This window comes from Toxotes jaculatrix, chromosome 12, assembly GCF_017976425.1.
Source record: "Toxotes jaculatrix isolate fToxJac2 chromosome 12, fToxJac2.pri, whole genome shotgun sequence".
NCBI lineage: Eukaryota > Metazoa > Chordata > Actinopteri > Toxotidae > Toxotes > Toxotes jaculatrix.
Genome location: NC_054405.1, coordinates 4,476,178 through 4,491,952, shown reverse-complemented (window position 1 = coordinate 4,491,952; position 15,775 = coordinate 4,476,178). Strand labels below are relative to the sequence as shown.

The following is a 15,775-nucleotide window of genomic DNA, read 5'->3' as shown; positions in this document are numbered from 1 at the left end:
CCACATATTTTTCATCCACGTGCAACGCACATTGCAATCACGCAGTCACTGTCAGGTGTGTTATGCTAGTTAATGGCATAACACTGCTTAATGTAGCCTGCTGCCTCCAGCCTCAGGCAGAGATGAGGAGCAGGCTGCAGAGGTCTAGAAAGCTCACCTTCTATCTCCACACCCCCAGATATTTTCAGAGGCGTAGTCTTCAGACCCAACTGATACTGATTCAAGTGACATCACTTGAGGACATTTATCAGACTTCACACAGCTCCCTCTGGAGACTCAGAAGGCTTTATACAACTTTTTAGACACACTCTGATACATAAAATTGGTGGAATTTTTATTAAAGGGAAACTAAAAGTACTAAAAGCTCTAAAAGTACTGGATCCTACATTTAGCTTAATGCAAATTGCTAGCATCTTCTGTAAGACCTTCCTAATCCAGGATGACCCTACTGACATCACTATGACATAATCAGGGTTTTGTTTTTTGGTTTTTTTTGGGGGGGGGGGGGGGGGTACCTTTTAAGCCTTTCAAATCTCACAAATTGTGGTACTAAAACTAAATAGTATAGTATAATAGTATAGTATAGTCGAACTGATCTGCAGTATTTATTTCCACAGCCTTGGCATCTCAGCTGGCTGATCTTTGGAGAATCCTACAGCCTGATGGAACCTTTCTGAAATGAGATCCTCATGCTTTACCTTCTTAATGCTGATCTCTGTTCTTCTGCTCCCAGGAGGCGTGGTATGAGTTCCGTGTAATGGCTGTCATGGATGACCTGATCAGCGAGCCCAGTAATGTAGTAGGAGTGTCCAGCACAGGTAAGCCATCAAATCATATAGTTTATACACAAGCCAAACACCCCTATTTTCCAGTTGTTATGCAGTTAAGCAGTGACGGCCCACGGTAAAAAAAAAAAAAAAAGGTTTAGGTCACAAAAAACTGAAAAATCATGTAAAAGTCATAGAAACAGGTCTTTTTCAGGAATGAAAAAACTGGTTAACTTACATGTTTCCTGCAGCAGTGGAAGTAAATGAAGCCTTAAAAGTTAATGTGAACAGTTCACACAGATGACCCAACTTCCAAACCCTCTGTGTGTACAAAGGCAGTGTTGGAACAAACTATGTTACTACACCCTCTGATGCTTTATTAAGACAATGCTTTACTGCAGGAAGTAGTTCTATATGTTTCTATGAGAATGGAGAGAAAAAGACAAGTAACACAGGAAAACAGAGCTGGTTGGTCAGAGATTCATCCCACAGCAGGAGGCTTCACCTGATGAAGACCAGCACAGTCTCCAGACCTAAACCACATGGAGCTGGTTTGGAATGAACTGGACAGAAGGTGAAAACAAAACAAACTACAAGTGCAACACATTTGAGGGAACTTCTGCAGCAGTGTTGAGACAAACTTTCTGAACAATATTTGATTTCCATTATAGAAAGAACGACACAAGTCTGTTCAGTTGCTGAATGAGTCAAAAATTTGATTAAATTTAGGATTTAAGATTCCATGATTGTTTTTTTTTTGTTTTTAATCTTTATTTTATATTTGTTCTGAGGCGTTCTAAAACTTTTGGTGGTAGTGTGTGCTGTGCAATGATTTCACCCGTGGTCATCATTTACAGTACAAGTACAAATATGTGATGTACAAACCCTGGTACATTTTTCAGTGTGTAAAAATGAGGCTGAAAGAGTAAAAGGGCCGAGCTGCTGGTTGTAACTCTGCTTGTTGACTTGAATTCAGAAGAGCTTTTCATGTCAATGCTGGGATTCAACCCGACAACCTCTGGCCGTGACCTGCATCACGAACCTCAGCCTTAACATCTGAACATTTCTGAGCTGAGGAGGGGCTGTAGATGTATTGCACACGCAGCATCTCCAACTTTACATTTTGCCCATTCAGCACTATTAAATTTAAGCTCGCTTTACATGCACGCTGCTCTGTAGCATCCTGAAAAGTATGACATCATCTTTCTGCCTGTCTCCGGCTGATTGCACTGGGCTGCTCGGTTCTAAAAAGAGATTCATTAAAGCCAGTCTTTTTTTGGTGATGGTACTGAAAGTCTGTTTTGAATCTGAAATGAAAGCTCTCAAAATGGGATGCTGCTCCTCATGCAGAGGTCACTGAGTACACATCAGCTGTTGGTGGCATTTATAGAGAAGATTTGCTCAGGAACCTTTAGGTCTGTGAAAGTACTCTGCTGCCCCCTACTGGTGAAGCTGGAGAGCTGTGTAATGTGGTGATCAAAGGCTCCTGCTCGTTTGTCTGTTGATGGTATTAGTTTGACAGCTTTCTCTGTGCATAGAGAAGACAGAGATATGCAGAGAATATATATGCTAAAAACATGGCGTGGGTCCACCCTGTTCTTTCCAACATGATAATGGTGTTTTTTGGTTGATCAGTGCTTGTTTCAGATTCCAATACTGTCGGTAGGTCAATACTTTGCATTTTGCTGTATCATGCTCCCCTGCAGCACACAAACCGTTCAGACTAGTTCATAACAAATGTTGACACATTATACCTCCTAGTCCTCACTGAGCGATGCATTAACATGTAGCAACTCCAGCATTAATAAATGAGGACAGTTCTAAAAGTTGGTCTCTCTGTCGCAGGAGTTAAAGCAGCTGCACAGCAGAGCCAGGACATTGACTGGTTTCTCTTTATCATAGTGATGATGAGCTGTTGGGGCATTAATTCTGGCTGTGAGGCATGTGTTACTGTAACAAGCTGAAGATTGCAGCCATGTTGAGATAGAAATGCAGCATTAGGATATGGTACAGTGCTGTGCGTACTCTGTGGAAGTTCTGCGAACACTGTTGGCTCATGTTATGAATGTTCACCCGAGGAACAAACATTCATGGGTTGACATTCAACATGGGTTGAGGTTACAGCTGGTTTTCCATTGTGTCATGGTGTGTTGCTATCAAGTCAAAATGATGTTGGCTGTAATGTTTGAGCTTCCATGTGCAGAATAATGTTTGTGTTGAGTTTGACACTGGAAGCTGCTGAAGGAGGAACATCTGTCTGTGCTCTCACCTCAAATCTCAGTTCAAGATGATTTTGTCACAATTAGTTTGGTGACCAGTCGTGGTCCAGTCTACAACTTACACAAATGTGATGTGGAGACTTGCAGCTTTACAGCTTATAGTGCACATGTAGCTTTATTTCCATCATCTCAGAGTTTATGTTGCGAGTAAAACATTACTTGCCTTTGCTTTTTTTTCAGTAAGTTTTGAGTGCAGATACTTTTGGAAGAAAGTTTACATTCTGCTAAGTCATCATGGCATATAGCCTGCAGAAATTCCCATTTTGAAGACTCTTTCAGTAGTAAAGGTCAGCTCTAGCATATCTGAATCTCATTGGAAATGGCAGGACCTTAGCTTCATTGGCCCACAGGATCACCTGCAGACACATACAGCTGAGTGGACTGGGCTTGTTTAAAGAGTGTGGCAGAGAGCATGAGGCTAGTGAGGAAATGGCAAAGGGGCACTGGTGTACACTCCCAAGAAAACATCAGAAAATCCTGATTAAGTCTATGAACTCACATCATTAAAAAGCCGCCCAGTCAGAGCATGGCGTTTTCTTGCAGGAGACACTGCATTCTTTTTCAGTGGGCTCACATCTGCATGGTAATCTCATAGTAAATATTGCCCCCCGTTTCAGAGCCAGAAAATGAATGTTGACATTAGCATTAATCTTGAGGAGTGCCATGGCAGAAGTCTAGTGAGCAAACTGAAGTTTTACCGTTGTTTCTTCGCTTCACGCTGTATTTAACAAATGTTCCGTCTCTCTGCATTAATCATTCATTTCCCTCACCATGGGTACGCCACCTCTATGTTTACACATTCACAACTGTGAACTGATGTGCCCCGCTTTTTGTTTTTTTACGTCCTTTTCGTCTCGCGTTTTGCTGTTAGGCACTTTTTGCTACAGCCTTTACATCCCTGACTGTTCCCTCCTCACATCACAGACTTCTTCCCTCCTCCAGAGGTGGTGGAGGAGCGTGGACTGGCACGGCCTGTGGTGGCTGGCATTGTGGCCACCATCTGTTTCCTGGCAGCAGCTGTCCTGTTCAGTACAATGGCCGCCTGCTTCGTCAACAAACAGCGCCGGCGGAAGCTCAAGAGGAAAAAAGGTGAGGGGAAAGCCACTAAGCACAGAACATAGCAGGAGAGGTTTCTATGTATAATGTTGTATTTGTAATTTCAAGGAGTCTTAACATTAGTTGGGTCTTTTATCATTATATTAGTTTGGAACATTGATGGAACACATTAATGGAAAAATTTCACTGTGACACATTTAACCGACTTGTCCAGTAGAACTGTTTTATATGAGCCATTTCCCTTTAGCTTCAGAACTAACTCCATGTTCAAACAGGAAGAATTAATTTTATGGTTTGATTTAGAATAAAATCTAAAAGTGGCTTAATGACCCTTCAGAAAGTAGCCATGTCAAAGTCATTATATTTTATGGTTTTTGTTAAAGTGACTTTTTACTGTTATTCTGTCATTGGGTTTCAGTTTCTGTCCTAGGCAGCAGCAGCAGCACTGTTGTGTTTGGGAAATCAAGCTCTTATGAACCTTTTATGTAAATGTCATGGATCAGTGTTGGATACAAAAGTGGCATTTCTCTTACTGTAAATAATTTGAAAGCTGTTGATTGACCTGATAGAGATAGTTCTGATAGATGGTTCTGAGAGTGACTGATGCCATTGTAGTGATTTTCATGTATAATAAGTGAACATGTACAGGCAATAATGGTCCTTTTTCCTTTTTCATTTTCCAGACCCCCCTCTGTCCATCACCCACTGCAGAAAAAGCATGGAAACTCCGTAAGTAACCCCTACTGCAATTTAACACACAACATAATTCACTGGTTACCTTTCCCAAGAGCAGCACTGCACAGCACTCTGTGACAAAATCCTAATCAAAGAGCACAATAGTTGGGATTCATTGTTTTCTCTGAGCCAAATACACCTGCATTCAGCAAATCAAAGCAGGCAGTAAGGTTTATACAGTACTTTGGAACCATAGGATCTGAACAGTAACAATATTCACATTATTTAGGAACATTAATGCTGTTGCTAACATACAACACAAGGTATGTTATAACATTAACTGAATACATATTCGTACTGTATTTAGCAAAAAAAAGTATTATATATTTTTATTATATCCTGTATCCTGATTATTATATCCTGTTGACACCTACATGATAATTTCACATCATTACTCTACATATACTGTATATAAACAGGCAAATATATAAACAGAAAAAAAATAAATCACATCAGTATTTGGTATGACCCTTTGCCTTTAAAACAGCTCCAGTTCTCCTCGGTACAAGCACCCAAGAATCTTGGAGAACTTGCCACAGTTCTTCTGTGGATTTAGTCTGTCCCAAATACAAGCTGCTCACCCTAAGGTAGAAAAGTGTATTTAAAGGCTGGTTTATGAAGGTGAATGAAAACATGCTGAATTTAACTGGACCTAGAGATAGTCAGGAAGGGATGAACTCTTGTGAAGATTTCTTGCAGAAATCTTTGCAAGATTTCTGACTAATTAAGGTGATAAATGGAAATCAACCACTTCCCTTTTGACATGATATTCAGGTAATAAGTCTGACAAATACTTTTCACTGAACTAAATATAACTGGATCATATTGTTTACTCACTTCAGACGTTCCATGTATACTATTACTAACTCTAAGAAAAGAGTATAAAAAGAGAATGTCACTTCATTTCTCCTAGTGTTGCCTGTTTCCTTCAAGATGAACCTTTAGTACCTCACAGAGTGAAGTCTGTACAGTCAGTCCTCTGTTTGCTCTTAGACCGCTCTAATGCAAGATTGACAGTTGCAAATAGATTACATTTTGTCTATAAGGCTGGTCAGCCTGCCACTAGAGTGTCTCAGAGCTAAGAGCTGTGTTTCCATTTTACAACAAATGACAGCTGCTTACAGAACAACAGGATAATGGACATCTCCTGTTTAAAAATGGAAATGAAACTGGAAATTTTCCCAGTAAATATCCTTTAAATGGGAAACCCCTCATGCATTATTGAACAGAGCTCAGCAGCTCTGTCCTTGTGTGACCCTGAAATCAGTCCAATCTGCCACCATTAAGGACATTTTAGGTCCCTTCACAGACATTTTCACATCATAGCAGGAAGAGCACAGGTGGAACTAATAACATTAATCATGGCTCAAGTAAGTCATGCCGCTGAGCTTGCATGAACAGTCTAGAGCCTTAGCACTGACACATCTAAATAGATAGTATCCATCATGATGTTACAACTATATTAAACAAGTCAAAGTGTTTACCCTGACAAAGGTCTGTTCTGAGGAAGAAAATGTGTGACCATCCCAGGTGGGCTCTTTTCAGGACACACTCCTCTGCTGGTTATTTTTAAAGGACTGTATACTGAATGCTGTTCTGAGGTGACATTGTTACGAAAATGCAGTTTTTATATCTCTGGTGTGGACAAATAACAACATTAATGTCATTTTCTGTATTTATTTTCTGATTCATTAGCTTGTTGAACTCCAGTGGCTTCAGAAAGTATACAGACCCCTTCACTTTTGTCCCCACATTATTGTGTTGTAGATTTCCCTTGAAATGGATGATCAGCCTACTCTCAATAACTCATTATGACAAAGTGAAAACATGTTTTTAGAAATTTCTGCAACTTAATGAAAAATCCAAAACTGAAATCTCTCATTTCCAAAAGTATTCAGACCCTTTGCTTTGCATTGTGGTCTTGTGCTTAGTGTTTGCTTTAATTATCCTTGCGATGTGTCTTGAACTTACCTATTGAAAACTGAATTGATTGGGCATACTTTAGAAATGCTCACACCTGTGTATATAAGGTCTTACAATTCACACTGTATGTCAGGACAAAAACCAAGTCCAGAAAACTCCATAATAAAAGTTGTGGTGAGGTATAGATCAGAGAAACGGTATAAAACCATTTCTAAATGGTTTCACATGCTTTCACTTTATCATTATGGATTATTGAGAGTAAACTGAAGCCTGTCCTGAAGCCACTGTAATCTGATGTGTGTTAAAGGACAAGTCTGCTGTTCTATATTTCTCTTGTCAACAAATCCCATGTGAGGACCAAAACCAACAATGAATGTATGCTAATAAGTACTGTGTGTGTGTGTGCGTGCGTGCGTGCGTGCGTGTGTGAGCTCCATTGTTGAGTTATACAATGTACTTACTGCAAGAAACAGTAGCAGGCCCACTATGGCTGAAATCCATATCTGAAATTATTTCTCCCTGTTTGAATATTTGCAAAAACTACAGTGACCAGCTGTTTGGGGAAATGACTTAGCCTAGAAAGTATCAAATTATACCAAGTAAAGCATAAAATTTACACCTTCAGTAGGAACCTATTGGCTTGGGGCCGAGAGCCACAGACAGAGAGGCTTTTTTTGGGTTTGGTCATTTGTTGACATCTAGAAAACATAAAAAATCAGCAGCCTTATCTTTGACGTGTAGATATAAGGACAAAGAAACCGTTTTCTATCAATCAAAGCCCCCATGTTTAGAATTTGAACATTTCTGAAAGACCTGAAAGAATCACACACAATATCTACACATAGGGGCTTGAACTAAACACATAAGATTAACTTGGTTTCACACATCTGTACGGTCCAGATACAGGTTGGCTGTGGATGTGTGGACTAGTATGGATTGTATGACGAGTGTACGCTAAAATTTCCTGATGTTTCAAAACTCCAAGGCTACAGACATGCTACAGAGTGGTGCCACAGCTTTGTAGCTGTTATCAGCATGTGACGACTGTAAAGGACGTCTCATTTTACAAAATGCACATTTCCTTGATTTCTCCATCATCGTCCCTCCTCCAGTTTCCTGTCTTGGGTGGTAGGAATTAAAACAAAACAAACCTGGAGGAATCTGTGCTCCATCATATGACTAATGTTCTAGGTCTGAGTGTGTGGGATTTTGGCCAAACACCTTTAGAGTCAATAAATGCAGAACTATCTCAAAGTGCACTAATATTCCTTTCCTCTCTCTTACTTTTACCTGCCTCCTGTTGCTCCATGATAGCTTCTCTTGTCTCCAAGCTTTTTCTCTCCTCTGACATTTCTTCCTCTCAGACCTTCCTTAAGTCACTACAATTTCATACCATTTCTGTCTTTTTCAACCCATTAAACTATAAAGCTAATTTCTCTCAATTTCTGTTGCTTTTTATGAACATACCTTTCGTTGACAGGTTTCCTGTTTACCCCCCTATTCTCCCCACTTCTCACTGTCTGATCTCCCCACTTCTACAGGAGTCCTCTTAGCTTCATTCCCAGCATTGAGCCCTACTGGGAGGGGCTGGACGCAAGCAGGTACAGGCCCCAACCTTCCAGTCCTCAGTGAGTGTGCCAACCATTGTCCCCCTGTTCTTGCACACTGTATACACCCCTTTGCACTTGGGTTCAGCCCCAGTCCCTCAGACTCCTGACCTGGCTGCATGCTTCTGGCCAAATGTCCCCCACCAGGCAACAACAATACTGGTCATGGTCTTTCATACATGAAGGGTGAAGGATCTTCATCATCAGAAGATGAAGGATGAGGGAATTTTAAAATGTTTTTAAATTTTAAATGCAGAACAAGATTAAAAGAGGATGACAAAATCAGCATTTCTCTCACCTTAACTCTTATACCTACAGGAGTAGATAATGGGACATATAATCCTCACTTTAATTTCACAGTTTGACATGTTGGGAAATGTGCCTCTTCTCATTCCTCTTAGTTAAATCAGGATTGATATCCCCTCATGTCTGTACACTAAATGTGGTGTTAGGTGATGGGACGTTAGCTTAGCATAGACCTAAACATCACTGCTCCTGACCAAGAACTACCCTTAAAACTACAAAAGGTTTTGCACTTTAAGTGTTTCAAATTAATTTGTGAGCTTTTAGCATTTTGCATGAGCCAGGCTAGTTGTTTTCCCTTGCTTCCAGTCTTAATGCTAAGCAAAGCTAACTGTTCCTTGTCCCTGGCATCATATTTAGTGCACAGACATACAGTAAGACTGGTATCAATCTTCTCATCCAACTCTTGGCCAGAAGTAAGTAAGAATATTTCCCAAAAAGTTGAACTACTCCTTTAAATAATCAAGATTTCAGACAATGAGATCAACTCCATACAGTATAAAGATAATTCACAGAACATTAATGATGATTCATTCACTGAACCCTGTTTTACTGCGGGGAATAATATCATACTCTCCAGAGACATTCTTACTGTTTTAGATGCGAGTCATATGTTGCTGATTTTGTCAGAAGTTAATATCTAAAAGTTGAGACACTTATTTCCAGAGCAGTGAGACCATTCTAGAGATGTTCTTTACAGTACTTTACTCTGTTTGTTAGAAGAATAGTTAAATGTCCTGGGAAATGCACTTATTTGTTTTCTGACAGAGCATTGGAATGAGAAGGTGGAAGCTATAGCTAGCAGCTGCTTAGCCTAGCTTAGCACAAAGACTAGAAATAGCGGGAACAGCTAGACTGGTGTATTAAGTAACAAAATCTCCCTACTGGTGCTTCATTATACTTCAGCTTTTGTATGAAATAAACATGCTGTAAAGTGAATTAAAGACGTTGGTAGGTATATTTTGTCACTATTGGCTGGAGCTAGCTGTCTCCCTCTGTTTCCAGTCTTAAGCTAACAGGCTGCTGGCTATAGCCTTATGTATAAAGATATAAGAGTGATGTCAGCCTTCTCATTTGTCAGTCATAAAGCGTATAAGTGTACCTTGTTCCTTTTTTCTGCACAGTACTCTGCTTATGCTTTGTGACTATTTTTGTGGTTTGATCTGTATGTGACTGTGTCCCCACCACTAACCCCTTTAAAGCACTATTCCACCTCCACGTGACCTGAAACACTTTCTTTTTGGCACTCCTGAGTCTATAGACTTCATCACTGTTTTTTCCCCTCTCTGATGCTCTCACAGTCACACTTATTCTTCACTCTGTTAATACACCTTGTTCCACTGATTGAAAACCAAGTGTTTTACTTGTTACTCTGTAGTTTTAGCTTGTAACAGCCACATTAGTGCCTACTGCTGCTTATGATGTAATGTGTAAGCTTATGGAAAACATTGTGAAAATCCTGTATTTTATCTAACTGTATAATGATACAGTGCAAGTGAATTTGAAAGAGCTATATTTTTACAGCATCAGCAGTGATCACTGAATCTTCATTCAGTGGCTGTTTAATGAGGCAGTAATTGCTGTATTTCCTTACTTTGTATTTAGAAATGATAAAGCAAGTTTGAAGACCATCAGCAGTATTTTTTACTCTGTCTGTGTGTGTGTGTGCTAAGCACATTATGGGCAGATTATTGAATTATATAGTCTGTATTTTATCATTTTGGCCACTATTCCTTATGGTTGTAGTCCCCATTTTTCAAGAGAAACAGTGACACAATAGCATCATCACAAACAGCTCAATAAAAAAAATTCTAAATGTTTTTTATAAATAAAAGCAACCATAAAGCTGTAAAAGCAGTCCAGTTACAGCCTGTTGTCCAGACAAATTGATTAAAATCTTTTTGTAACCAATAGGAATGATGGTCAAATCTACAAAAATAACAAAAGATGAATGATTAAATGAATTGTGTTTTGTAGCTTCTTAAAGCAGAGGTGATTTTTTTCACAGGAAGTACATCTGACAAGGCTCTGCACCCTGGAAACAATCCTTATCTCTATCACATGTCACAGTGTTTTTTTTTTTTTTTTTTGGCAGCTGCATATAACTCTATTCATAACTCAGACATTACAGGCACAAGCCTTAGTGATTCCACTGAGGATTGGCTTCATGTTTCATTTTACCACTAAATAAAGTGATTTGTGGTTCCAAAGAAAATCATGGTTTCATTTCCTCCTTCCTGTTAAAACACTTGTTATAGTAATTTTTAACAAGAATATCATATACAGATGGGAACTTAAGTCCATATCATGAATGTTAAAGTGTGTTATGTTTTGATCGCAGTTGTAGAACTCCTGAACTTGCTGATAGTGGTGAGTCTCGGCAGGATGCTTCAGTCATAATAATGAAGGATAGATGCCACACAGAATTCTCAAACCCAAATCTGCCTACAAGGCAGTTGCCCCAGTTGGGTCATTTCAGCTAGCTTTCATGGTTGGACTGACTTTTGAGCTGGTTTTGACAGGTCTTGGTACAACAGTCAGTATCACTTTAAATAAGGATTGGTAATATACTCTTACTGTTTTTGTAGGTGTCTTTGATCTTCTTCCCCACCTGCCAGTTACACCTGGCTACTGTAACAGAGGATTACATTGCTGTTGATGCCAAGGACCTCAACCTTATTGCTACAGTGTTGCTCAAATCTTGTATAAAACTTCTTCTTTTGACACAGTCATGGCCAGTTTTTGTCATTGACATGGTGTAGCAAGCTTTGTTTCTCCCAAGCTTGACTCTCAGATTGACTCCAGACATTTTCATCCCAACATATTCATCTAGAGCATCGAGTAACTCAAAGTGTGGAGAGAGCTTCTGTTAGAGGCTTTCTCCCCCTGTTACTGAATATCTGAGTGTGTCCTTTCAAACAGCACAGAGCAGGCGTGTGCCAGGCACAGAGACACATCCATTTTACAGGCTTTATCAAAAAAGAAAATAACAGAATTGCTCACTTTGAACTTCAATTTGAGTGTGTTCTTTGTGAACAGACTATTTTCTTTTTAGTTGCAATAGTTTTTGGTATTTCACTCAGAGGATTTTTTCTGTGCTGCTCTCACTCATTTGAAATACACAGGGCTCAGTTAAAAAAAAATGATGTCATGTACTTTAGGGCACCCGTCAGACTTTAGCTACTGAAACACAGTCAGATGACAGTTGGTGTGTTTCTTCACTGTCAGTCATTTTTAATCAAACCACACACACACCAAGCACACACACACACACAGTCCTGCAGCACATTAGCTGATTCAGAGTGTTGAGCCCTTAAGAAATAAAACTACTGAAAATTAACTGAAAATACTTAATTGTTTAGTTTCAAATCAAAGTCTCGTGTTCAATCATTTACTGCAATGACTGAAATAACTGAATCTGTTCTGTCAAAGATCCTGCAGGGGAGGTATTTTCACACTCTGTGTTGGTACTAACAAACCAGTTTGTCGTTGTTGTCAGTTTGTTTTGTACTTCTTTGTGAATTATGCATGAATTTAATATATGTTAAAGGTTCACACTGGTCCTTTTAGTGTTTCGTTTAGTATGTGATATCCCCCTCCTTGTGTGCACCTTCCTGACAGAATAAAAAAAAAGCGTAGGCTAAGTTAACTAGTAGGTAAGGAAAGCAGAGGCTGTTAATGAGGAGTCATTATTCTTTGTAATTTACTATTCATAATTTCATGTTCATTTTTGAGACAACGAAGATTCATGGCATTCACATCTTTGTTCTTTATTGTAGGGATTTAAAATTAACAGGCAACATATTTTGCAGGCTATCTTTGTTCACTAATGATTTATGATCAAACTGATGTTTTGGTGAGATGTTGTCATTTTCATTCTAATGTAGCTGGATGTCTTCAGAATGATCAGCATCGTTTTGCAGATGACTGGATTTTTTTGATTTTTGAATATTCACTACTTCTGTATTGTTTTTCGTAGGTCATCTTCAGGAAAGGTGAGCCCAGAGAGTGTTCGTTCAAAGGCATCCCCATCGGAATCATCTGAAGATAGTCATGACCAGCGTGGGAAGAAACCACCCCCGAGTCCAGGGAAGAAGGAGGAATTGTCTTTATACAAGAAGACCAAAAGAGCAATAACAAGCAAGAAGTACGGCATCTCCAAGCATGAAGCTGAAGCAACAACACCCATTGAACTCATCAGCCGAGGCCCTGATGGACGCTTTGTCATTGATCCCACTGATGCAGAAATGTCTGTTAAGCCCCGGCGAATTGAGGGCTTTCCCTTTGTGGAAGAATCAGACCTCTATCCTGAATTCCGGCAGTCAGATGAAGAGAATGACGATCCCAGGCCTCTGCCACCAGTTATGGCCCCCCTTCGGCCTCACCAGATTTCCCCCATCTCCAGTCAGGAATCCTACCTGCAACCTCCAGCCTACAGCCCTCGTTTCCACAGGCCCTTCGAAGGTATGACCATCATGGAGAGCAGTCGACTCCAGGCCACAGGGCAGATCCGAGGCTCTCTCCACCACAGGGCTTTCTATGGCTATCTAGGCCCCCCTGGGGATCACGATCCCCCACCTCCTTTTTACATGCCTGATACCAGCCCTCTCAGCTCTGTCATGTCCTCCCCTCCATATCTTGCTGAAGGTCCTTTTGGTCACCCCATGATTCCTGAAGAAATGGGGGAGGGTGATTTCCCACAATATGCTGTCTCTGGTTTCCCGCTTCCTCTGACACTCACCTCTTCCTCTCGTTCACCGGAGATTTGGCAGGGACTGGATTTCACCTTTGCAAGTCTGGAGGGGCCCCAATTCATTTTTCCACCACATCACCCTTTGCATCTCCGCCACGACTCTCCCTACCCTCCTCCACCTCATGTTCTTCCCCTTAGTGCTTTCCAGCCCTCCTCCCTACCAATGCCCACTTACCCAGCTGTCCTGCCACTGGAGGCCCCAAAGAGCCACTCAAGCAAGTCTCCCAGCAAGGCCAAGCCTCATGGCTCCCCAGCCAAGCATTTAGCTATGCAAGAGGCACATTTAGGGCAGCTAAGACACGCAAGCCACGGTATGGGTGTGCCGGTTTTGCCTTACACCGATCCAATGGCCCACATTGTCCCTAGCACATTCAGTAGCCTGGACACACGATGGTTTGAAACCACCCCTCGTTTCAGTCCCAGACAGGCTCGTAGGATGGATTCTGGCATTCATCAGGTGGTTCTCCAGCCCTCTCGACTCTCACCCCTCACCCAAAGCCCGCTTAGCTCTCATGAGGGCTCCCCAGAGATTGTAGTACGTCCCAGGCCACGTCCCAGCATTGTCCAACCTCCCATACCCCCAGAGATGTCTGAGATTACCCTCCTCCCTCCTTCCACAGCCAGCTTCTCAAGGAGATCTTCCCCTTCCTCCTCACCTGCCCAAGGCCAGGGTAGCAGGAGAGCAAGCCCCAGCTACCGTTCCCACATGGCCTTTGCCACCTCTGCAACCAGCTACCCAGCCTCCCAGTCCCCGTCACCCCCCATGGAAAGCAGCAACGTATTTGGGCAGATGCCATCTCAGAGGAGGACTGAGGAGGAGATCCTTCCATCTGAGCCCTCTCCACCCCAGTTGTCAGCTTCAGGGTAGGTGCATTAGGCATATAGAGAGGGATACCATTTGAGTCATCTGCCCCAACCCATAATGCTTTGATGTGTGAATTTGCTCTAACATTTTGGTTACTGAAGTGCTGTCTAATATCCATCAGTTTTAAAATCATCTCTGTGGCAAATTAGTTTGAAAGTTTAGTTTATGCTTATTTCATTTGTTAACACCTTTATATGAAAAATATATACCGTATGGTTGAAGGAAAACCATTTTGATGTGGTAATTCATTTGACAAGTTCTGGACGTTTTCAGCTTAGTTTCAGTTTGGTCAATGCTGCTTTTCATGTCAAACATCAAGTTAGAGGTGTTCACCCACTGCATCTGTGAAGCATTGTTCCAAAATTATGGCTTTGAAAAAACACATAGCATTTTTAAGTGAAAAGACCAAAAAGTATAAATTGTGAAAGATAATTATTTGTTGACTTGACAAATGCATTTGCTTCACAGATTACATTTCAGACCTTTTGGGGCTACAGTCAATCCAGATGAAAAATCCTATTGTTATTGCAGTGTGTAATTTGTTTGGCACAAGCCCCTAAAAGCCTGGGAATCTGCAGACATCACCTCAGGGTCCCTGTTTTTCCATCTGTATCATGCGTTTCCCTGCTTTCACCTAACAGGAGGAATCCCATAATATTCATCCAATTGATTCCCCAGACAAAACAAACACCCATTGTCTAGCTCCAAGCCTTTGAAGATGCCTTAATCATGCAGAGGGATGCTTTAAGAAGAGTTCATCTTGGCAGGCCCTGCGGCCCATCCTCGGCCTTAGTAACCTGAGTGCATGACCAATTCTCCCTTTCCTTCAGACTTTTTCCTACCCTACCTCCCCTTCCCTTTCTGTAACCCTCCTCTCCCCAACCCCTTTAATTGCCCCCAGGACTCCCCCAGGTCTGACTACCAAGGAAAGGTTGTTGGGCAAAGTGTGTCACAGGGCCTGTCCGCTTCTCATGTACTGCAATGTTTCCATCATTATGAATTAGGGGCAGTATGGTGGTTCTTGATGGCTCCTGGAGTCTTACCTGCTTTGTTTTTGATTGATCTCAGCTATCTGGGCAGCGTTGTTGTGACCAGGTCCTCTACACCGCAATAGGTAAGGGTTGGATCCATGTCTGAAAGGGGGGGGTTAGCAGGTGGGACTTTTTTGATCACCTCGTCCTTTAAAGGGGAATACAAGACTCTGAGTCTTTGTTTGATTTGTTCCTTCCTTCAGTCGACACGTGAAGTTCATTTCAGTTCTTTCTTTTTTCCTTTTTCTTGAAGTGGCTATGCATTTTAAGTTCTGCAGTCTTTAGTACATTATGCATTCTGACTGATATGCATATGCCATCTATTAGCTAATAGATTAGGTCCGAGATGTATCACCAACATGATTTCATGCTTGAGTGGTTTGCTAACTGACCACATTCACATGCAGCTTTTTTTTAATCTGTTAATAAGAATACTTCAGCACAGATAAATCTGCC

The 15,775-nt window shown here is 41.1% G+C and overlaps 1 protein-coding gene across 1 annotated transcript in view; it reads left to right on the top strand.

Annotated features, from left to right (window-relative positions):
- Positions 1-15,775, top strand: part of igsf9bb (immunoglobulin superfamily, member 9Bb) — a 107,101-nt gene that overhangs the window by 82,810 nt on the left and 8,516 nt on the right. The window contains exons 15-18 of the mRNA XM_041051744.1: positions 734-818; positions 3,971-4,135; positions 4,786-4,831; positions 12,650-14,287. Coding sequence (XP_040907678.1) covers positions 734-818; positions 3,971-4,135; positions 4,786-4,831; positions 12,650-14,287 — 1,934 coding nt within the window. The remainder of the gene's footprint in view (positions 1-733; positions 819-3,970; positions 4,136-4,785; positions 4,832-12,649; positions 14,288-15,775) is intronic.